Genomic DNA, 25,827 nt, shown 5'->3' with positions numbered 1-25,827 from the left:
ATATATATATATATATTGTACAGTATATCTGAAAGATCTAGGCTCCATAGGATGCAGTAGAAGGAAAAAACCAGTTGAGTAAATTATTACATAGGAAGGAGACAATATGGATGCAAATATGGAAATAAGGATATTACTTTACTGCAGCACAATATTAAATTGCTCTGATGATGAATTAGTATGAACTATACATATACAGGGCTTTCAAAACTGACTGGTATTCAGTACTTTTACTTACCTAAACTTGCCACTTGGTACTGGCTCAAATGTGGGACCTTGCAAAAATATATAACAATCGTAATAATTTTTACGAAACCTCAAAGTCAGAAAAGTTTTATGAAGTTTTATGTAGCAAAATGTTTATTGCAGTAGAGCAGTCACATTTAAAATCATGTGAGGACTTTGGCAGCCCACAAGCAGTCTTAAAAGTATCTCCTGATGACTAACAAGTACAGTACCTCCTGAGATAAAACATTGTGAAAGCCCCGCATATATATATATATATATATATATATATATGATACTGAATATACATCTTATTGAAAATAAAATGTTGAATATTTACATAGATATTGTTTCCTGTTGTTAAGTTAGCAACTTTTAAAGTACTTTTTATGATGGAAAAGCAGGCGCTATCTATCCCCCAATAAAGATATTTAAGCTCCAATAGTAATTATGCTGCATAAACAACTATATAACTTTATTCATAAAATCTATGCAAAATTTGTAAAGTTTTATACATTTATACACTAAAGAAGTGAAGTATACTTTATACAGAAAGTAAATATACTGTACTAGAATATAATTGCTTTAAAAAAAATCTCATTTTGTGGCTCCATTAAGGACTGGAGAAGGTATGCTTTTAATTATTTTTCCAATCAATTCTTTATGCACATTTTGAATCTGGGAACAAATAAGTATGCACTTTAAATTTTAGCATGAATTACTGTACTATTAAAAAAAAAATGCCCTGAATAAGCATAACTGGAAGGCCAAAAGAAGTAGACTCTGAAAGAAGTGATTTGAGAAATACTTATACTGTACCCATATTCAACAGGTACAGATATGCTATCACAGATTGGATAACAAAAATCCTGACAAAATTACGACAACAGCACATTTTGAGTTTGATTTATATTGTAAAATTAATGCTGAGTTGGATTAAACTTGAAAATAATTCTGACCTGAGTGAAAAAGTATGCCTGAACAATACAGATGGAAACCAGTTCTAATAATTTATTGGCAAGTACCTGTAGTACATAAGATATATCTGGGGACTCATAATGAAGGGGTTGTTTGAACTGGATGATCAATGCAACTTATTCTATTAAATCACAACTACAAAATAGAAATACTCGACTGGAATCGCACTACTCAGAGTTCAGGCAAAAAATACACTTTATACCGATCTTATAAACTGGGAAATTGTATTAATTATATACCAAGGCTGTGTTTGGAATTAGGAAACATTAGTCATTTAAGTAGATGCACTAACTTTTCTCTATTGTTCTATACTCAATAATTTCAAAATAAAAGCATGTCTCGTTTTGACAGTTACTCTATTATCTGGTGTTATCAGTATGCTCCGGAAAACTCCCTCATGCTCATCACATATTTGATTATAAATTAATGATGTAAATTGTTTCTCCACTAGTCAAGAGCAAACCTATTCATTAATAGTGAATACAGTATATCATGAGTCAACTGAATTTATAATCAGTTGTGACCCCAAAAAATTAAAATATGCATAGTTATTTTTAGGTAGTCTGGAATATATAATGCAGTTCAAGTGATTTTAACTTTTGCTTCATTGGCTTTATGTAGAAAATGTAGACCATTGCAGAAATTGGTTTTGTTTTCTGTATGAAAATATCTTAGGCAGTTCCAAATGAAAAGGAATGAAAGTCCTCAAAAAACACCTACGGAGAATGCTTCACTTGATATAAGACCATGCTAATATCAGGTACAATGCACCATGACCATCACCAACATACCAAGATTTGAGTTTTGTCAGTGTTGAAAAGTATTGTAACATTCCTCCAAAAATTAAGAAAACACAAGACATGAAAGAAGCCTGTTGTTATTATTATTATTATCATATGCAATTATAATGAGTATTGTATGTTAAAGGTTTAAAAAAATACCTTGAAGCTCTTTCTGCAGATCATTATCAATGTTTTATGTTTCCAGACAAAATTTCACTCCTGTATGTGATTTTGTGTAGGTGAGTGTGTGTACAGCCACTACATTCTTCAACAGACACCCGTATATAAAGTGTGAGTAAATAACATTTTGAAGTGGAGTGAAAGTATGTGGGAGATGGTCCGGTAACACTCTTCAGTCACAGGTAAGAAGACAGGATACTGAAGTAATGTGTACTTTATGAATATAAAATAACATCATTAAATCTGTACATTATGTACAATATTTCTTTAATGTATAAGGACATGAATTAAAGTTTAAGTAATATATACATTACCATTTACATAATATATTAGCACTAAAAATACATATAGATTGTTCAATATTGAGAGCTTTAGGTAACACAGTGGCTTTTTGGTACAGAAAATATAAGCTACAACCATGTACCAACATCATCTTCTTTAAGAACCTGGATAAAATTACAAAGATGCATATAACAAAATGCTGATAAAGCAACCATCAGATGAAAAGTCTGATGATCAGTAGTAAGAAATGGCAAAACACTTCCAGAGTACCAACAGTAGGCAGCACATCATATGTACTAGTTTAAAAACTTTTACATCTCGGCTACATTGCTATTTTGTATTTGTGCATAAACCTCCCAGCCATACATGACAGTTATCTGGTTAGATTAATTACAAAACCCAAGGTGCTGAGCTGCCACTGATCATCGGGTTTAGGGGTAGACAACGTAGGGAAACGTATCAATTTTGGGCATGACATGAAATTTCTCATTCACCTGTAATAGAGCATTCTATATGACTGGTCGAGTATATGTGAACACATCAGTCATGGAGATTCTTTTTTCTTTTACAAAATTCACAACCCCATCATTTATAGACAATTTTCCTTCTTTTCTTGTCCATTGTCATTAGTAATAAAATAATAACTTTTACTTTTTACAACAATATTCTTTACATCGGAGCAAGGTTCAACAAATTCCGTCTTCATACACAACACTTTTCAAAATAAACATTTGAGTCCACAAAGAACTCTGTTATTAGTCTATTAAATAATTCTCTTATAATTTTGTAATTTACCTAAGACTGATAAATTTCTTTCTAACATTACAAGGGTGTATTTACTCACGCTTATTCATAAACACTCCTGTTCGAAAACAACTTTCTGTACTGCAACTATACAGTCAAGAAACTTCAGTATAAATAGGTCAATTACTAAAACTTTATTTCTCACGATTTTGAGTTCTTTTCCTCCTTTCTTGCTGCCTCTTCTTCATCCTCCTCCTCTTCGTCATCTTCCTCCACCTCTTCCTTGACCTTTGCTGCTGCCTCCTCCTCCTCTTGCTCCTCTTCTTCTTGCTTGAAGAATTTAAGGTATGTACTAATGGTTGTTTCCACCCAATCTGCTTTACTAGCTTCCTCCACGATGCTGAACACAAACTGCAAGCATCTGCAAATGAGAGAGAAATATGAATACTGTTCTGTGCAGTATTAATCTATTGGAAGTAAAAAGACTGACTGGTCTTACTTTTCTGTAGTCAAAATGCCTCCAGGAGAATGTACATGGTTACTTTTCTACCTCATATTTTTCTCACCTCTTACCGTATGTCCCACCTCTTTCCATTTTTTACACACTACTTTTTGGGGTTCCCTTCTCTTCTTTTCTTAAGTCTTAATTTCTCCAGTATCTTTTTCTTCTCTCCTTTATGGTTATTTTATCTTGCATTTTCTTCTCAGTAAAATACTGTGTAGAAAAACTCCATATTCTTAGACTCTGAAATACTGGAACTAGGATTTATAGTACTATTTTTTATAAAAAATTTGACATTAATTTTACCAATCTTTCACCATAAACACTAGACGAAGATCAAATAGGAAAAGGCTGGCTCAGTCGTCTTTGAAATCTGAAAATTTAAAACCAACAGGAAGAACTACAATTTTTTTTTTTTTACATTTTGATAATACAGTATAATTCTTAACTACAGTATATATGGACTTTGAAGATTCAGTACAGTATATCAGTTTTATCTTTCAATTTTGAAAATTTAGAGACAAAATTTTCAACACAAATACAGTACAGTATAAACTATAGTTCATATATGTGTTGAAAATTATTTTTATCTTTCTATTTTCCACGATGGAAAGAAGGAGCTTTGAAGTAATATGTCAAACTGCATACACAAGTATGGAAGGTACAGTACAGTATCTTCAAAACATGAATGCTGAAGTTAACTGAGACCCTTTCTGTAGGTTTAGTTCATTTTTTAATTTCAGGCTGGGTAGTTCTGTCTAGTATTTAGCATGGTTTGAAAAGTGTAAAGAAGGCCATGTTGTTCGCAGATTTGTTCTTTGCTCTTTCACAACGAATTTATTGAGGCAAAGTTTGTGGCTTGCAGTCAAAGTGTGAGCTTCTGTGCGAGAAAATAGTTCCCAAGCATATAGTCGGTATAATGTGGAAAAATATAGGCACACATGACCAGCTTCCTACAAGGTTAGACAGGTTTTAAAAATGACCAAGCATGAGAAAGCATTGCCTCTGTTCAGGGTGACAACATGTATTGGTTGTTTAAATAATGGTCCTTGTATATTTTAATTAATAACGTTTCCTTAAAAATTCTAAAACTATTGCAGTGATGTAAACTAATCTATTTCCATTTATTATCAGACCACTGAGACACAAGAATTTGAATTTCTTAGGAATGTGTTTAAAGAATGATATGAAGATGGGTGGTAGTATTAAATGAGGGAACTGGTCTGCCACAAGAAACTTTATGAGATTACCAAGAATAAAAGACATTTAAGATATCAATACTCACCCAAATTTAAGATGTGATCCATGATGAAGGACAGCACCCCCTTCCCAGCCACCACTACCAAGGGGAACTGATGTTGTAACCTTGGATGTGCTCCCTGTCTTCCCTTTCCCAGATTTACAGTTACACCGGGTCAAAGTCTGAAGGAAAAGATATGAAAAATTATGATAGTTATCCACAGGAAGTATCATGACAAAGATATCCAGTCGACTCTTAATGTCATAGTTTGATACTTTGCTTTCATTATTTTGCGTCACCCTAAATTACTCCCATTTTTCTTTATTTTGTGGTTAAACTCCAGTATTTTAACATGGACACTCTACCATCTGTTATATATAAAATCAAAATCATTAACAACAATGGAAAAAACAAAATACACATACAAATTGAGATAAAGAGAAGATGCAGAGTTAGAGACTAAGAGAAAAATTGGAGAAAAAAAAAGAAGAAAGAATAAGAGATTGTGAGAAAGAGAAATTAAAAAAAAAAAAAATGAACTCACTTGTCCTGGAGTATCTGTCATGGTTTCTTCAGAAGGCCTGGCTGGAAGCTGGCCTCTTCTTTGGTTAATAATGGCTCGGACTTGTTGGAGAAGTGGAGGAGGAGGTGCATGATTTACAGTTTTCTCGCTGTGATCGTATCGGTATAAAACGCTGTCAACTCTAGTCCCATGAGGACTGTAATTAAGAAGCTCGTAGTGACCAGTATTCTGCAGGAAAACAAACAACAACAATTTATAACTAACCTTTTAGCTTTAATGGTATCGATTATACAGGATCTGCCCAGGAATTAATGAGGCTCCATTATAAAAAAAAAAAAAATTAAAAACAATTCTGGAACCACAGGCAGTTAACATTGTAGCATCTGGACACCTTTTACCAAAACAGTTGAGTTACCCATATAGAGTACATATTCACAAAAAGTCCTGTTTGGAATAGTTTGTGATCCAGCCACCAGGTGGTGTTTTTGTTTGTTTCAATCTAGTTGGTACAAATCAAACTGGTGTGCAAGCTGCCACAGGATTATATCTTTAAAGCTTGGATCATTCCCTTCACAGTGGACAAAAACAATGGCATAACTTCAACAAGAGTCTTAACAAGGGACACGAAGAGGAGAAAGTAGAAATTACCCAGTTATTTGAGAGAAAAAATAAAAAAATAAATAATTTTGATTGCGTGTAAAACTTTGGTAATATTTTGTACTGCACCCGATAATTTCACACAAAATTACACCCTCAGTGAATTTTTTGTAATAACTGCTAAAATCTTACCTCATCAAAAAATATTGCAGCATGTTCCTGGGATATGTAATTACAATGACCATAAGTACTTAAGTCCACATGGTTGTGACTCCCTGTAAAGAAAGACACATTAAATAGTAATAATACAGGTAATAATAATAATACAAATACGTACACTAAACATTTTTTCAGTCCATTTCTTCCTACTATTTATTATAGGGCGAGTAGGACCACTTGATGCCATACTCTCCTATCACTCACAACTTCACAGCTTCCTAGATGTCCATCCCCCTCGCTTCTAGTATGTCCTTCAACTCATCCTTCCATCACCTTCTTGACCACTCCCTCTCCCTTCTTCCATCCACCTCTGAATTATACAGTCTTTTTACCAATCTTCCACTCATAGTAAAACCAAGTGGCCAATAATTGGTAAAAACTATTCCCCCTTACATACCCAGCATGTATTTGTTTCTTTTTGGGATATTCATCTATCTTTTTGTTTCCTAACTAATAAAACATCACCATCATCATTTTACAGCCACTTTACATACTTGCGTGGGTTAGGTGTGAGTAAACGATGATGGCTCTCCATACTGTGCTGTGTCTTACAGACTCTCTTTTGGTTCTTAACACTTAAGTCATTTTTGCAATCTCTCCCCAAAGAATTCTTGTCCTACACCTAGCTCTCCTCTCCATATATCATACAGTAAACATTCATGGCATGATAATTACTAATGAAAAACACACATGCACACACCCACAAAACTACAGACTCATCGAGTATAAATCTTATATTATTCACCAATTAAAAAAAAATAATAATAAAATAAAAATAATAACTTTTGGCTGACTTAAAATTGTAACCTTGATCTTAATGACAGGGACCTGAGAGTTGTTCACAACAAACACTCCTGTTGACAATGATATTTCTGGCAACTATCACTGAAATCCCTCAGCTACTTCAAAGTTCTAGAGTAAACACAAAAGTACCCTGTCTTGATATCTGTCTACTAAGCCTTCATGACAGGGAAGCTGGGAGTTGTTTGTGAATCATCAATTTATTGACTTTAATGTTTCTTTACAGTATCTTTAAAATTCCTCAGCTGGTTCAAAAGTAAAAGTGGACAGGAAAATATCCTCTTTTAAACTTTACAGCCAGTGTGACTCAGACTTTGATGAGAGGTACCTGGGGGTCCCCAAAAATAGGTCAAAGTGATCAAGTTCTCTAAGAGGTGACAAGTGTCATATTGGGTGATCATGCATATGAAGACATGTGAAGTCTGGTGACTGTAACAGGTTGCAATAGTGCATGACCATAGAAAGATATAAAAGTCTTAATAGGTCACAATTGCCAAGTTTCATAAGAGGTAACTAAGTATCATTAGATGATCAGGTCCATCAGATTGGATGACTACTGTTTCATTATTGATAAGACCTTAAAGTAAAGACTAACAATTGTAAATAATATTAACAATACCAAGGGTACAGCCTAAACTCCATAAACTGGGGCCATAATTAAAATTACAGCAAGTGGCTCTGTAGCTCGTCATGATCACAAAGACAGTGAAATGTTTTTGTTTTGTTTTTCATAATTTAATAATGAATGAAGCCAGTAATCCCATACAAAGCATATTTTGAGCACCAAGTGGCATTATCCCTGAAAAAACTATGAACCAGTTTTTAATATATGGCTCCTTGAAAATCTAATGATATTAATAAAAATACATAAATGACAGAAGCCACTAATACCTTCATGAGTATACTTTGGGTATCAGTGGCATTCATCCCTGAAATTTTCAGAAAAACTCATGAACAGCTTTTGTGAATTTTAATTTTAAAAATGTTCTGCCTATCTCCCCAAATCTATTAAAAAATTTCAAAAGTTTGTCATTAAATCAAAATTAATTAAACCACTAAACTATCAATATACTGTACAGTGCACACTCTGGGTACCAATTGCAGTCCTCCCCCATTTTCTATAATTCCTAATTTTTACCTCCTCCACACTCAATTGATTTTCAATGTTCTCTGGAAATTTCATATCAAAGAACTAAATATGCAAATCTTCACATTGAAAGTTATGTGTAAAACATGATAATATATACAAAGTCTTAATTCAAATTTGAAAAGGCATATTTGCAATAATGAGATGGATAAAATCTTTACCTTTTCCTATGCGAATTATTCTGTAAGTCATAGCCACTGGCTGAGAACTGTAGGACGGTGTAGGAGACTTGACAGCCCAATCTTGAAGGTGTGAATCTGGAACAAGAGGGCAGAGCAGAGCTCGGGCTGGAAGAGGCTGGGTGACGATAGGTGCAGGTGCTGGGCTGGGAGGGCACAATAACTCCTCTAAACGCTGCCATGCCAAAACATCTACCACTGAACGCTCCAACTGACTCAATGACACCTCTGATGATGGAATACAAAACAATTTGTAAAAAGATTGTAAAGGAGATTGTAACGGATGTAGCCAATTTATTAAAAAAAATATAGGTTGTAAAGTATTACAAATTTATCTCCTTACATGATTTCTAAACATATGACGACACAAGCCTGCTGCATTACCTTGACCCCAACCAATCCTGTCCCTTCATTAACACTTATGACAATTAAGGGATACAAAGTCCATTTGTTAAGATTGAACCTATTATTACAGTATTTACTCACCTTGTTTGCCTGTAATTGAGCTCTGAAGGGAGGAAGCCAAGGATGTCAATGTTTCAGACAATATCTCAGAAGCTGTTTGTTTTCTATGTCTGGGAGCCTTTGTTCCAGGGTTGGTGACGCCCCTGTAAGTTAAGAAAAAAACATTAGATGCTGTTACCCCAGATAGTAGCCAAAGCTCCCTTGTAAACAACAGTAAGAGCAAAAATATGTAACTGATAATGGAGGATTCACCAAAAAATCCCTTTCTGACAGTGGTTCTTATAATACATAGGAGCTTAGACTGCAGTCCTTTAGTCCATAAAACCTCCAGTGTTAGCCCAAGTTATACTGTTAATTCAGAAGAGACATAAAATAAGTACTCTTCCATTCTCCTTGCTCTAATGATCTCAAACAAGTATGATATGATAAGAGTGACTGCTTCCCCTCCCCAAGAAAAGGAAAAAACAGGTCTCAAGAGATCTGAAGCCCAATGAGTCATTCCTCATCATGTGGTAGAGATGGGCCTGCCCCTACAGCTCTGCACAAAATAGGGTTTATCAAAGCATTTTGGTTTAATTCCAGCGAACTAGACAAGAACCTAAGGAAAGAGGGGGAATATATCCAAGCCACTTAGCTTGAGGTTCCAGCCAAAAATGGGGTTTCAGAACAAATCTTTCATTTCTGGTTACTACCCTCCTCTAGGTGGCTCTCATGATCCAAAGCCAGCTTAAGCCCAAAGGAGGGAGAGGCAGAAGTTCCTGGTTTGAACAACAACACACCCCATATGAAATGTTTAGCATATAATGAACCAGGAAGGTCATGATGCTTGAGTTTGACGAGATAGGCTGTCAGATTCATCAGCCAATTATAGGTATCCCATGCAGTCACATGACAGTAGCAGCCAATTATAGCTCATGAGCACACTGCCCTGAGCCTACCCACCCACGCACTCGGCAAGTGTCGGCGTATGATGCATGGAACAGTGATTTTTTCCCGGAATTTCTCATAAGGCTAAAAAAAAAAGAAAAAAATCCGGGTAATGGACAGTTTTGAGGATTGGGGATTTTGGATAATGGAGAGATTACTTAAGCCAACATCAATACAGTATGTGTAGTGAGAGAATCATAAAAAATGACATGTACAGTAATGAGAACCATCTAATAAAACGTAAAGAGAGACAGTACGAAGGAAAGTCTAACAAGTTTCCCTCCGAGTGTGTTGCCTGAGATAGGACCCTAGAGTGACTCCCATGTATAATGTTCTACTGCATAAGGTTAAAATATTTTCATTAGAGTGTAACTCAGGCTGTGGTGTAGGTTAAGATTTATTGTTATTGCATTTACATAATCTAAAGTAACTGTAAGTTAGTTTCTAGCAATTGTTATTCTAAAACCCAATCAGAACCTAACCTTTCTCACTAACCAATCCCATCCCATTCAACTGAAAAACAATCTCCAGAAAAAGTTTTCTCACATTCCAATGCTAAGCAATGAAAAGCACGTTCAACCCACTTGGCAGCAAATTTTGTGTGAGGGTTCATTACCCCATAAGAAGAATTCCAATTAGCTCCAAACCAACATTTGAAATAGAACTTCGGGTTCTATAATTTCAGTATCAATCTGAATCCTCTCATCCACAGGGCCAGATGCCCTTTTGTTTACAAAACACTATCCTCAATTGATGGGCCAAGTTACTTACACCAAGAAATTGGGTTCTCCCCTTGACACGTTGTTGTTAAGAGCCTGCACTGCCAACGGACTGCAGCTTGAAGAGACAAGTAGATCATTAGGACAAACGAACTAATCTTACAGCAAAACAACAAACAAAGGCTGGAAAGCGCTTTATGATGTTCATAATGCAGGACTGTGTGGTACGACTGAAAATCTTCCGAGTGCTAATACTGTAGTAAGAAGCAAATGCACTAATTAACACTGGTAATGCTTACAAAGCAGAATGGCCTATGACCATCAACCAGGGGACACAGCTGGATTGAGATTGTTTCAGGATAATCCAAAGTAGCTGAATGTGAACAATGGAAAGAGAGGTTACATCACTGTGGCACCAACACTTGATCACCTGTAAGCCTTCAGTGATAACTCTTCTTCTCATAAGCCTTTTCTAAGAGATAAGTTATGAGGGGAGAGTTGTGCTAATTGTTTAATTTGTGCATGCAATCAATGTGGAGGGTTAGCTAGGATTGGAACCCATAGACTTGATGGATTTAATCTACGAGTCTTCTTAGAACTAATGTGAGGGTATATAAGAAGCTGTAACTACTAATAAATTCATTTATATCCTTAACTTATGCTGATTAAAACAAAGGGAATCAGTATAAGCATTCACTAACGTACCAATATGCTTTTCACTCTCCCCCACACACACACATCCCCACTATCATACTCATCCTTCTCTGAAGTGTGAGTTCTATTGACAGTGAGGTGGTGTAGTAAATGAAATTAAAGTTAGAGGAAAATTTATGAATTGAATGGTTGCAGAAAAATTCAATGGTTGACTGAAGTAGTTGGACAAGGTCCTGTTCCAGATGACTGAAGGAATGCAGTTATTATTGTCATGTATAAAAACAAGGCTAGAAAGACAGTATATGAATTATAAAGAAAATAGTCTTCTAACTATAGCTGGTAAAGTACATTTGCCACCATTTATAACAGGTACAGTGGCTGGCATGTTCTGGGAAATGTGGCACCACTGTTTGAACACAAATATTTCCTCTCAATTACAGCAGTATTAGAACATGCAAGAGTTTTTTAATACTGTGCCCCAATCTTCATTAAAAAACACGTCAGCATTTCACCAAAAACAACATAAAATATCATTACTCACAGACTGTGCATTGCATACCAAACATAAGTGTGTCACTGCACCTGACCACTACCCCTCCTTCCTTCCCCATCCCCCCCGACTCCTTACGTGACACCCCCTCACCACACCAACAACAGATAAGAACCAATGACATTCTACTTGGTAATCTATATTAAAACTATAAGCATGCCAGAAATGCATGCATTCACAGATAAGAGGAGGGCTACTTATTTCGTACCCTAAGTCTGTTTACTACAACGAGGGTAGTTCTGTCTATTCTGCTTGTTACTAAATTGTAAACAAACAGTGGTGCCACATCTCACAAAACATGCAGCCACTGTACCCATTATAAATGGTGGCAACTGTACATGGGAGAATAGTTATTGACTGTGTACATAGCATTACAGAACCAGTTACAGGGGAGAGGCAGAGACGTCTTAGCAAAGGAGGAAGATGTATTGATCATATACTGGCACAAAGACCAGTATATTTGCTTTTGCTTCCTCTCTTTTTTTAATCTTCATGGGCTTCTAAGCTAATATACACAGCATGATAACTGGTAGTTATTACATTGTGCTTTATCAGGCTTAATGCTGATATACTGTATGTAAAAATAATAATAATAATAATACTGTAATCAACATCACCTTCTTCAATGTTTTACAGCCACTTTCCACATATATGTGGGTTAGCCATGATTACCTGACAGTAGCTGTTTGCTAAAATCATAACAGGATCCCCTCACCACCACAAACCCAGGGTGCCATCACAGAAAATGTAGCAGAGACCAGGGGATGGGCACAGCTTTGGTGGCAAAGTTGCCAACAGACAAGTGAAGCAAAGTTTTACAGCAGGATGACCTTCCTAACTGCAGCCCACAGAGTGAGAACAGCTGGCAAATCTTAGAAAAAAGAAGAAAGTATATGTAGTTTTTTATGGACTCTGTATAAGAATGTAATAAGGAAAAATGCTGCTTTTGTATGGTATGCAGAAGGTTACTGAAAGCTGTCAAAGTATTCATTGGTAGAGTCTAAAAGTGGTGACAGATCAAAACCAAGAGCAACAAAGATATAATGTTTCAAGCATAATGGGAGTTTGGAGAATTGATGGTGTAGGTACATGGTATGCATAGCAGGTGAGAGATGTATTTAGAACAAATTTCTGTACAACAAAATGCATTGAAAGCAACTTGCAAAAAAAAAAAAAAGATATGACAAGATTATTATACAGGTAGATGAATTTGTGAGGTCTGAAGGTATCATGTTAAACAATGCTCAAAGAATGAATGTTGATCACAAACAATCATATCTGTAGGTGATTATGGTAACATAAACAAACCTGGGAACTCAACTTTATAGACAGTTAAATAATATAAAAAGTTATGAATCGATATGGATGCTGCGAGTCACATTGTATATTGTGTATGCAAGTTAATGATACGAGCGAGTACAGCACAAGTGTTTCGGCCTTTTCTTGTTGTTCTCCGTACTTATTCTGCATCATTCTCCCTGCTATGCATCCTCTCCTTTAAGGATCTTACACCCTTTGATTTAACCCAAACAAAAATGAAGGCAGAGTAGAGATAAGAGATGTACAGTATATATATAAACTAAAATAAAGCAATTTTCATCAGGATTCCAATTCCCACAACTGGGCTTACAGAGTACAGGTACTTATATACTACTTTAGAAGCCAAAGAGAACACAATAAAATAAAGTAGTCAATACTTACTTTCCCTTTGGGTTTTTTAAGATTCCCTTTTTTGCAGGCAGATATGGAGGTGGAGGCTGAAAATTACTGTTTATAATTGACTGTTGTCTTCGAGGATCTGCGAATCTGTTGTGTTTACTGCTCAGGTCGTGAGAACTTAAGTCCCCATTCATACAGCCCGGTCTCTCTAGAGGAGGAGAAGTATCCATAGTACTACCTAAAGATGTGGGACCGTTCATTTCTCTCTGCTTCTCTGGTGTTTTGTTTAAGCCACTTGTAGTATTATTTGCCATGTGCTTAACAATACTGGCTTGTAAACATAATAATCCTGCCAGCCACTGAAATACAAAATAACAGTAAGCATTATATTCCAACAAATACATATGATACAACTACAGCATAAAATTCATCTTTTAAGTAGCAAAAGAGAAAAGAAGATATTGTTAAAATTACTTCATCCATTTCTTCTTTTGTTGGCTTTTTTCTTTCTGTTTCACTTCTCTTATCCTCAACTTTTGTTTCTTTATCTGGTGCTTCCTTCCCATCCAGGATAATTTCCGAATTTTCGACTCGCTCTTCCTTCACATCTAATCCTCGCCAATTTTGCTGATGTAACCAAGAAGAGAGAGTTGTACTACCACATGATGTAACTGAGGTGGTAGCTATCCTGTTGGCAGTGGTGGGAGGTACAGTGGTAGCAGTGGAAGCCTCTGTATTTTGTTCAAAAACAGGAGGAAGAAGATGTTGGGGAGGGCCATTACAGGGAAGCAAGTCTGGCGGTTCCGAGTATTGCTCTTTGACAGCTAGTGGCACCTGGAAATAGCAAGATTCACGGTAACACAAACATATCCATAAACCCATAAAGACGGACGGACACACACACACACAACATTAACGACAATAATACTCCATGTACACATATGGATTTTTTTCCTTTTAAACTGTGTATTGTCTACATCAAACACCTCTCTCTGTACACTTCCATCTGTCTCTCTCCATTGCCAAATTTTCCCCCAAATTCCATCAGCTTCCCCATCACATTGCTCTTACATCTAAATATCTCTTTCAATTCAATTATTCATGCCTTCCCAAAATTTAACTTTGTTCCTCTCATTTTTCATTCCCTGTTATGTGCACACAAAAAAAGGATGAAAACTGTCTGTGAAAGATTTTGTAATACTGTACAGAATTTTCAGTAATAACTCTGAAAAAAGTCAGAGATTATAAAGTATAATTGTGAAATTTATAAGAATGTAAATACCCAATTTCAATCAAATCATAAGGCACAAGTTACTTACAATATAATTTTTTTCACTTACTCGTATTCTCGACCTGAGGGCACGTTTAACTTTGTACCGGAAGGGAGGGTTTTTTCTATGGCACCGCTGTAGAAAGTTCAAACGTACTGAATCTTGATCTACTGGCACGTTGAATTTGTCCCATAATTTTACTCTTTCACTAAGACTGTGAGATGTTAATAGTGTAGAGTCCTGAAAGAGAGGAGGAAATTAAGAATACAGGTAATATTCAATACTACAAGAAAAGTACATTCATAGAAATATTACATTATTAAATTAAATTTCTTCTGTACAACAAATTGATGACTTGATTTTGTAAAAGTCATTATCAAATCTGTAAAATTGTTGCTGGTAATTACATCACATGGACATTTCAATTACTACAATTGTTTTCCATTTGAGAAAGAAAGTATACTTGTCCAACTCCATTATATAAAATTGGAAAATGTTGGTAAAATATATAATACAGTACTAATGCTCCTGGAGTTTTCACTTTCTTTTTTGTTTATTAAATCATCTGAAGATAAATAAAAAACAGAGCAGCTCTACATCTGTCTCTAACATCACATTTTCCTTACCACAAAATGTTCAGGGTGGTTTGGGCACATCCATTTTCCCATGGGTGGGGTGGTGAGTGGGGGGTCTAAACAGTCAAGATGGAAGAACAACTGGCAGTAATCACAGGGTATTAGAGGACCTATACGACAGCTCCTGTTAAAAAGCGAAACCATTGTATTATTATTTATGGTACTGGTACACACATTTGCATCAACAGAATCCAAAATGTATGGGACGACTTAAAATACATAATACTGCATATAATGATATTTAACCCACCCATAAACTAAAATGACATATACAGTATTAAAAGTATGTAAAACAGAGTCATGTAGTTGTAATTGATCAGTTAACATAAGCATAATACCCAGCATAATTCAAAGGAAGAGATGACCACATAGCTATCAGGAAATAAGAGCAATTAAGTAACAGTAGTGCAAAAAAAAGTAAGAGTGATAAAGGCAAAATGATTTTTAATAATAGGAATGGGTAAACTGGACACAGCCTGACTACAGAAAGGAACATGAAATATCTGACATAAGAGTATGATAACAGAAAAGTACAGTTCGGTAACTTACTTGTTGCACTGAAAACATAACTTGGCAGGCAAAGGAACTAATCCATTGTCCAGTTCATGAGCCTTCTTCTTCTGACCTCCTTTTCTGGTTCCATTGCTTTTACCAGTACCTGTAAAAACCATAACTACTTCAAAACCTGCCCCTACCCACATTGACTCCTCTGGACTTCATTACATGTCCAATATCCAAATCTTCAATGCTCCTTAGATCTTCAGTACTCTCTCTAACATCATTACTCTCAATTATTTAAATACCTCCTTTCTACAAGTCTTCAAAACTAGAGGTGACTTATTTTTATCCAATGTTCACTCCATCCATAGTTTAACTACACTCCAGCTATTCTTTCACTTTAGACATGACATAAACTCACACTTAATCAACAAGGCCCCAAACATCTATCTGGTTATCACTGTTGCTTCACATAATTTAACATCAACCATCAGCAGCATATCTATCTCTATAAACCACTCAAAGCCTCACTCTCCAGTTATACATTGATGTTTCATGAATGTCCATCTCCCTTATTTCTAGTGCATATCTCACTCCATCTCTTTCTTAGTCTCCCTCTCTCCCTCCTACAATCTTCATCTGAGTTATATATTCTTTTTACTAATCTTTCACTTTCCTTCCTCTAAACATTTCCACATCACTTCAATAAGGTGTGGCCAACACTTAGTCCAACATCTTCTCATTTTAATATTTCATGTTGTCTGCATCTTATTTATAATCTGAGTAATATCAAACATTAAGAAGCTGAACAAAGTCATCCACAATAAAACATAATACAGCATCTGTGAAAAATTATCAAAATCGCAAACTCAAAATAAATTATAAAATAAATTAAACTACCTATAGAGTCCCTCCTAAAAATTAGCATTACTTTCTCCATCTTTATAATTTGAATTACTGTACTGGACGAAATGCTATGATGTGTTCTCTAGTGCATAGACATATGTTGATATGCCTGGTTGATACTATTTAAATATAAAATATCAGAAGTAATAAAATTTAAATTACTAGTCATTTTGAGATTCTGGGATTCTGTCAGTTCTTTGCACAATATTGTTATCTGATAATTTGATCCACATATAGTATTATGTAATGATGAACATATACCAATAGTTGTGATAGCCTTTCCCATCCGTTCCAAAACTAGTGGACCAACACTGCTCACAAAACCACAAACCACATCAACCTCACGGGTAACCATACTTTATTTGAGGACAGTACGTAACCGACTAAAGACTATGGATGACCACTGTTCGTCCATTCACTTTGTTTACATCCATCTATCATCAATTAGGATATATTATTCATCCATCCAAAATCTACTCTCACATCCAGCACTAAGCACAGTAAAAGAATACACAGACAAAAAGCTAAACATACAAACCAATGCAAATGAAATCCAAACATACTTTTAGGTTCACCAGGAAAGCAAACTGGCAACGTCATCTCAAAAGGGAGAGTAAACTGCTTAGGGTTGACTGTAGCTGCAGCCTTGATGAGCGTAAACAGCGGGGAATCAGAAACTTCAAACTCTCGCCCCCCTGCACACACTCTTTTGTCATTGGTCTCAGACTTTCCTGCAGCAGAAGTTGGCTTTTCCTCTTCTTTGTCTTTCCTTTTAATGCCTTTGGCACTCTTGTTGGACTTGCCGCTGGATACAGATGTTCTATCGTCATCAGGCTGGTGAAAAGTTAATAGTTTTAACTTCAATAAAACAATTAGACTCTTCACAAATATAAGACTAGATATTTTTTTTGAAGAGACCTAACCGAGTCATTATTAAGTTAATGGTGGTTGTATAGTGAACATTACTGGTAAAGGTTGGAGTTATTCTGAAAACAGATGGTAAATGAGGGTAATGTTTGAAGAGAGAAAGTGGATTTGAAAGGTAAATGGTACAGCTTGACTCTCTCTTATCTGATAATCCATCAACCGGCAACTCCCAATTACCATAATGGCACTGCGATAGAAAAAGGATTATCTGACAAACCCCCAAATTAACATCATGGAGTTGTTCAGTTGGCCGTAGACCCAAAAATAAAACATCATTTCATAAATATAACTCAAGTTCAGTGATGGCTCATCTATGTGGGTTGGAGCTGAAGCTCTAACACTGTACAGTACAGTACTGTAAACTGGCAGACATACAATATTCTGACCCCAAGGCTGAAAAGAGTTGTCAACTCATATACACAAATTATTGAACTTGTTTTTCATAATGCATCCAAACTAAATAATTATACAAGGTACAATATTTTCATTAAAAAAAATTAAAACAAACTTCAAACTTTATGTAAAGTTGCTCATATGGGTGGAGCACAATGCTACCAGATACAGCGGAGGTGTCATAACACAGTTGACAGCTGAAGTTTATGTTTTATTTTATCATTTCCACCACCTGTCAGCTTACTAGCCATTCAGGTGGTCAGTCTGTTCTTTGTCATGACTCTCCAATATTGTCCAATGTTAGTACAGAACAAGGGAAACTGAAGTACCTGGAGAAAACCTGCAATGTCTGGTATCGTAAAGTATCTGCCAACCAAAAATCTACTTTATGAAAGATTTGAGTGTATACTAAATACGAAATTTAAGAATACAGAATAATTTTCTTTTACCGTAGCAGAGAAGAGCTTAATAAAATTGTTGAAAGATGAGCACATAGGATGAAGAATTGGTGCATCAAGTCAGCTGGCAGACATATGAAATATAGACATAGGAAACAGGTAATATTGGACTGCACTGTACCCAGAAAACAAACACTGCCATGTTGTCTATGTTCTGTGTCTAACCCAGCTGGATTAATCTGCCAATGACTTGACCTCAGAGTACAGTATACTTACCTGGCTGCCCACTCAACCACAGATAAAACATGACTAGTTTGGCTCCACAAATAAAAATGCAACCTACAGGTAAGCTTATATGTCGAACTTTCTTACCCTAAAACACTTGTTAAGCCTAATTCTCATTCCGTGAGACCTTACTGTACATGGGTGGAAGTTTTGTTTTTCATTAAATTGTACTGTACTGTACTGCATTTATTTTTTATGCATGCAAATATCTAAGTTGTGTTTCAAAGGGTCTTTTATTATATGGAAGAAAAATAATTTTTTCAAGGAATGTATCTCCCAATTTATAATGGTAAACAATGGAGACATTCAATATATTTTATGACAGGGTTTTCAGGAACACAATAGAGTACTGTACAGTACTCTATTATCATAAATTGAGGGAGAACTGTACAGTATATACAGTACTGTACAGTATTTTCAATGGGTAAGAAACTTAGATTATTTTTCTTGTAACCAATGCTGGATCCTAATAAAATTAGCTTAGGCTAATACAGTATGTACAGCAAATAATGTCTGGTGATGTAACCAGAACATTAGTTATTTTCTAAGAAAATAAGAGTCCTGTACCTCGTAAAATACACATAGTTTTATAAGTTTTGCTGTCATACATTGTCTTAATATTACTTTCAAGAACAAAGAAGGACATAACAGAGAACAGAACAATTGCCTGAATAAACAAAAAACTCACCCCTGCAACTTTGCACTGATGACATGCCCACCTTCCCATAGGAATATCTTCCTCATCCAAAGGTGGGTCACTGAAAGACAAGGAGATACTGTTAAACCAGTCAAGACACACACACACACAATATAGCAAGCTGATAAATGTATACAGTACACACAGAAACACAAGTGCCAAATATTTTGCATAGAAGGAAAATTCCCATAATGAAAGTCTATAATAAATTTACAAGTTAATGAAAAAACTGTGAAACCTCTATCTCGTGGACTACATGGGAGAGGATAGTCCATTATGTGGAGGCTTCACTGTATCTGCAGCTTGTTCACTGCTATTAAAGCATATACAGTATACAGTACTAGTTATACTGTCTATCTATAACAGGAGACTCACTGGCACATAAGGTGGAAGGAAGCTGGGCAGACATCACAGCAAATTAAGTCGCCGCCCTCTCCACACGCATCACATGAGTCGTGGTTGTGACCTCGACCCGGGCGACGAAAATATGGGTGAGCAGCGAGACCTTCTTTTGAAGAACCGGTTGAGCCACCACTCTGTTGTTTGTTTGGTTCCCGGCTTCCAGGTGGTGCAGTCAGAGCCTGGATTTGCTGTACAATAAAAGTAAATACATTAATACTGTATTCCTTCACTATAATGAACAAAAGGGTAATGTTCTACTTTTCCTTTGCTACCTCCAATATGGCCTAATGTTGAAAAATCCTGACGTTTTCCATACCAGAAATAAATTTTTCTTGACCTACAGAAAGAAAGCAAAAGGTTATGTAAGGCCTCCTTCCTACCCTACCACCACCCTTACACCGATGTACAGTACTGATTATACATCTGAACTGACAATAAAGAAGCCATAATTTCTCATTTATTAATTTATGAACAGCTGAACTCATACTTCCATTAAGCCATAAATTTCACAAAGTACACATGTACAGGGTACTCAACTTTTTCACCAAAACTAAGTAAAGCTATGTAATGTACTGTACTGTACTGTACTGTACCTGTATATTGAGATATGTGATACTGTAATATGATTCATGTGAACAATACAGTAAATGTAATGTACTGTACGAAACTTTGTTATACATGAGGATTTAATATTAATTAATTCTATATAATCAACAAGTTAAAAGAAATGTAGTTACCAGAATAAAATTATTTCAGTCTTTAATGCGCAGAGTACATTTCTTTTCTTTATTAGCTTAATAAACAAAAATGCATTATCAGAAATTATTAGCTAAATCACGCAGTACTGTACACAGCTAACACAATATTGCTGGCTTGTATGCTACAGTCCAAGTAGCCTTCATGAAGTTTGACATTAGCAAGTTCATGGTACAGTACAGTAGACCCTTGCAAACCATGAATTCCATGTACTGTATCCATAGTTTTCACTCTGTATATCATTTCACCAACCGTGGCAATTAGTTTTATGTATCAGCAGAGTAGAGCAATGTTTCAGTGCTGTGATTTTCTAACGTGCTAATGTACTGTACTGCTCTGTATTCTCTCACTTATAATATTCTACAGTAATAACATTGATTTTGACCTTAACTATGGCCCTAAGTGTTCATTGAGTGTTAGTGATAAAGGTGAAAAGGACAAGGAATGTAATGACACCACCTAGCCACCACCTCTGTCCAACAGATACCAGACAGGAGGCAATAACATTAAATTTGGCAACCTGAGTGTAAGCAATAAGAAAACAGGAACTACCAAGAATTCATAGATAAGAGAAGGATTACAAACTTGACACTTTGGTCTGACCCATATTAAGAGGTTGTCTCAAGCCATTCAGCTGGATAAATAGTACTGTGCTATGATGTATACAAACATATATCTGCCACATCTCTGAAAACATGCCAACCACTGTACCAGGTATAAGTGTAGAGTGTACATTCTATATACAGTATACAGGTAGTGTACTGTAAATTCTAAAGTTTAGTCCTCTACTAAATTTTTTCCTGTCTCCCCCAATAAACTTCATTCTATACTTTACAACAATATATCTGTAAAAATCCTCTCTAAGCCTAAAGTATAGCATTAGGAAATAAGGTGGCAAAAAAGGGTTCCATTTCTCCAGGATTTTCACCCAAACCAGATTTAATTCATACAATGCAAATCAGGTGCCAGAGCAAGAAATGTACAAATTTGAACTCACTTTAAAAACAGGAAATTGGCTAATGCTTCTATGAGTTAGGCCTATAACTGATTCTAGCAGGAATAAACTGCTGAGCAACTGTGTAGTAAACCTCAAAACCAACCAAACCTAAACCAACAATACTAAAGTTACCTCAGGATTTATTACAATATTTAAAAAAATAGATTTCTTTCTGTGGTGTACTTTATAAATGTTTTTTCAAACAAATTTTTTCTTTGAACCCCTTTCGGACTTGACGGTACCGGTAGCTTAAGAATTAAAAGGAACATATCAATAGAGATGCCATCTTAAATATCATGTAAGAAAGTGGCAGTACTGTACTAGAATATTCACCATCTCTTTAACAAACACAACTTATGCATCGACTCCAATTACTGTATATGCTTTTTTTATGGGATCTTTATCAAAAGGTTAGTTTTAATGCATAGAATGACTCTGGAAGGGGAAAAAGACAAATTAATTAATAGTTTAAATCTCAGACTCATGGGAAGGAGCCACTTCAGTAAAATGGCTGGAGGAATTGCAAAATTTTCTAGTTTGGGTTTTCCTTTGTTTTCATTTTCAACACAGTTCTCCACAACGTGGGGAATTACTAGTTAATGCGCGTACCAAGAGACAAACAACATTTTATAGACACAAACCCTTCCAATAAATAATCATTAAAAATTGGCAGCAGCTTATATTATTCCTATAGCAATATTGATTATTATAATGTATAGAAAAATATAACAACGATTTATGGCAATTTTTGTATTATTAGTTTGGTTACTTTACCTTAGTGGCATTTCATACCTAAACAATGTAGAATTTTTTCCAGTTAAGTAAATTATTTACCATACTGTAGATAAATTAATGAAAAAGACCTACCTAACCTGACTGAAGTTTTTAGGATTGAAAGTTTTTTATTATCTAGCTATATTCTAGTTTATGTTTGGTTGGTTGATTTGGGTCAACTTGTTAACTATTAGGAGGAAGGCAAACATGGCAGTCCAAACTAATTTTTTCCTTCCTCACCCTCCAGGTTCATATCTTATGCATTATAAGAAACACATACATGAAGATGCAGTCATTCTAGACTATCAAAAGCAAAGGTAACCGACATAAAAGAGGAAAAGAAAGAGTAAGATTAAATAAAAAAAAAGACATGGTGAAAACCATGGTGGTATAAAGCCTCCACGGAGAAAACTATGAAAACCATTTTCCTCTCATTTTTACTAAAGCTGCATTTAATGGAAATTTTTAAATCTTCTTACCTAGTTCCTAATATATTTACTTTTCCAGGATATTAATAATAAACATAAAAACTAAGTATCTAAAGTGGTCTGTGCAGTCCGCAGGCTATCATGACATTTCTGGAGGCTATATTCTCTATACATACGGTATTTTTTAACTTGTTATATGGTTCAATAAACATCTTAGTACTAAAAATATTCAATAATTTGTTACCAACAAATAAAGTACACTGAAAGATTGAAATTATGATTTGTAACAGAAAGAAAATACAGTACTGTACTCTTAGCTATCAAAATCATTTACTAACCATACTTTTCATTTCAGGTCACAATTACAATGAACCAATATGAAAATAAATAAAATTCTCTCATGCATATATGGACTAATAGGAAGATTAGGCTGACCAGAAAGTTCATCCGTAGCTTTAGAATAAACAGCCTACAACAATAATAGTCCTGGGATAATTTAACATAACATAATTATACTTCTTTGCATTCCTTCCATTCTTACAGGAAATTGATGTCAGACAACATCCCAATCATCTCAATCTTTCTTTCTGTAAGTTTTCGCATAAACTGCACAAAAAAGGTTTGTACGGAATCTGGGATTTTAATAAATCAAAAGCTTTAAGTTTTATGCCAAAATCAAATGTTATACTGTAATCTATTTTCCTTTTAAAATTGAATTAAACATTAAATACTAATATAACCTCATTTTAGGATGAAAATACTGTATGTTAAAGAAGCGTTTATTTTTTTACGGTAAGTTTACGATAAAATGGACACCAGATGCAATTTTAATCGCAAGGTTCACTTTCAACTTTTTTGTGAAATACTTATATCTGGTCTTAATAACAAGGAGCTTAATGTGGGTAAGTCTTACTGAAACATTACACACATGAAAAATCAAGGCAACTGAGAAATTTGTCTGTCCTAGGGTTACCTGTCATTTTACACACATATCTTCCTTGCTCACGTCTCCCTCTATAATGTGTTATTCATAGTTTATAACCCATAAACAAAGTTTGACAATGATTATATGAAGTGTGGTGTAGCTTATGGGTCGGTTCACGGCCATCAGACTACAAGATGGAGGCGCCATACTCTCGACTAGACCAAGACCTCCTGCACCTCACCCTGTGTTCAATAGACTTAAATACATACTCACCGGCATAAGGCCGCCCATAGAGTCGACATCGTACTCCATTGAAGTCATGGCAATGACCTGGTTATATTTTTATGACTAGACAACTTATTATTGCATGGCATTAGCCAAATTTGCCAACCCTTCGTGCACTTTATAGTTCAGGTCAAAGACCAGCCAGTGTCGCTCATTTATCTCCCGAGTTCTCAGTGTACACTGCTCACTTATTAATTTATCCTTTATATTTGTCCTTTTCAAGACTGGTACAATGACATATAATTATCTCTTTGTTATTCATATCAACATTATAATGTATAAAGTAAAAATTACTATGTCAAAGTCCTCAGTTTACAAATGTATCCTTGGCGCAAATGTCGGATACAAATATAAACTCCTAAATCCAAACAAACCAGCCACAATATTGAAAATAAAACAAAAGCACATCGTATATAAAGGGTTTTAAGGTACTTAAAAAGTATTTTGGACTACAATATAGACTGTATTTCTTACTTTGTAGTATTAAGTATTATCAAAACCCAAATTTTGATAGTTTGCTGTTAAATTTAGGTATAGACTACGAGGCCCCGCAGATACAAGAGTTTATCCAAAAAGAAAACAAAGTGGGCATGCGCAAGCATCAGAAAATAGCGCGGGCTTTACCCGATCAGTCGTCTGCCGGGAGTTAAATAATATTATTTGCAATCAAAAGTGTCATAAGGTATTTCAAGAGGATAATTACTGTTTCCCTGTAATTGCTGCACATGGCGTGAATATAAACTATATAATGCTGAGTGTTTGTGGGAGATGCCAACGCATTAATCGCCTATCATACCTTGGGCTGTTCCGCGTTTATTATTGTTGACGTTGTCTACCCAGCTTGTTTATGCTGTAACAACAAAGTGAAAATTACCCCTCATCAGTGCTAAATTATACACATGTTTCTGTTATCTGCTAAATGTCTTTGGTTTAACTTGTATTTTTTGATGGAACGTCTCCTATCACAATTCAACCAGTGGTTGCACCTACAATGAGTTGAAAAATAACTTGGTTCTAAGAGTAAAGTTCTCAGCTCATTTGTGCTAGTGTGTGATTACATATTAAAAGTGTAATATATGACTGAGCTGAAGCTGAATCTATCTTAATCTATACAGAATATTCAGAAGTTTTATCTGACTTCGTTGTATTAATCATCCATTGGACTCGTCCACATTCTCGTACAGACTTACGACTCGTGTGAATGTTTCTTTGTCTTGAATACGAATATGCCTTTAGGGACATAAGTATTCAATTATACTTTTGACTGTAGATGTGATTCTTTAATCGTCGAGCCTAATAGCCAGTAGCAAGATTTTTTCAGGCTGAAGAGTATCCTGCAACGCCTAATCTATAATAACATTTTCTCATGTGATATGATTATTAATATTTTTAGGGGTTTGGGAAGGTTAGGGGATGTATGTGGCCATTTTCAGACAGATCTAGCAAAAGTTTTATTTTTAGTAAAACACTGAAATATATTTGTGGTCGTATGGACAACAGAGGAGGCGGTACTTGGTATGTGACACCCATACCTATCAATGTGGCCTACTTACTCGTACATCCTTGTGCATGTCTTCTCGTTTTGTGTAATCTCACTTATTTTCGGTTCTCCTTTCTTGGTTAGTTCATTTACTTCTGTTGTCCTGTTTAGGCAGTCGCTACTCTCATTTAGAAACAACTCAGCCTCTGCCGACAGGAGCACGGGGGTGTGCAGTTAACCACCCATGTTGACCCACAAGTAGGAGGTTGGGTCGGCCGCAGGCTCCCCCAACTGGTTGAGCACTACGCACTGTACAATTAATTGCATGTACTCTCACATGCTCTTGATTTCTTTTTCAAATGAGATTAACTGGAGTGGTTATGTGTGATCCCAATCA

At 35.4% G+C, this 25,827-nt stretch overlaps 1 protein-coding gene across 2 annotated transcripts; it reads right to left on the bottom strand.

Annotated features, from left to right (window-relative positions):
- Positions 1–24,281, bottom strand: LOC121878136 (PHD finger protein 12-like). Of its 2 annotated transcripts, XM_042384148.1 has the most exons (16): positions 23,939–24,281; positions 19,759–19,973; positions 19,375–19,444; positions 17,247–17,517; positions 15,829–15,937; positions 15,271–15,403; positions 14,714–14,884; positions 13,848–14,207; positions 13,416–13,732; positions 10,563–10,628; positions 8,886–9,007; positions 8,382–8,627; positions 6,246–6,328; positions 5,478–5,684; positions 4,979–5,115; positions 1–3,612 (listed from the first exon to the last, which is right to left on the bottom strand). In XM_042384148.1, the coding sequence occupies exons 1-16, from the start codon at positions 23,984–23,986 to the stop codon at positions 3,393–3,395; spliced, it is 2,775 nt and encodes a 924-aa protein (XP_042240082.1). In that variant the 5' UTR covers positions 23,987–24,281; the 3' UTR covers positions 1–3,392. The 2 variants fall into 2 exon arrangements, with proteins under 2 accessions (XP_042240082.1, XP_042240083.1); XM_042384149.1 differs by lacking the exon at positions 10,563–10,628.
- Between the last annotated feature and the right edge of the window lie 1,546 nt (positions 24,282–25,827).

The sequence above is a fragment of the Homarus americanus genome, unplaced genomic scaffold (assembly GCF_018991925.1).
Source record: "Homarus americanus isolate GMGI-L3 unplaced genomic scaffold, GMGI_Hamer_2.0 scaffold45562, whole genome shotgun sequence".
NCBI classification, from domain to species: domain Eukaryota; kingdom Metazoa; phylum Arthropoda; class Malacostraca; order Decapoda; family Nephropidae; genus Homarus; species Homarus americanus.
This window is presented reverse-complemented; position numbering and strand designations above follow the sequence as displayed.

Excerpts from the sequence above, each read along its gene's own strand:
- LOC121878136 (XM_042384148.1), bottom strand. The coding sequence starts at position 23,986 with ATGACTTCAATGGAGTACGATGTCGACTCTATGGGCGGCCTTATGCCG. Across the intron at positions 5,116-5,477 it reads TGACAGATACTCCAGGACAA|ACTTTGACCCGGTGTAACTG; the intron begins GTGAGTTCATTT and ends CTTTTCCTTCAG. Across the intron at positions 3,613-4,978 it reads GGATCACATCTTAAATTTGG|ATGCTTGCAGTTTGTGTTCA; the intron begins GTGAGTATTGAT and ends TCTCATTTGCAG.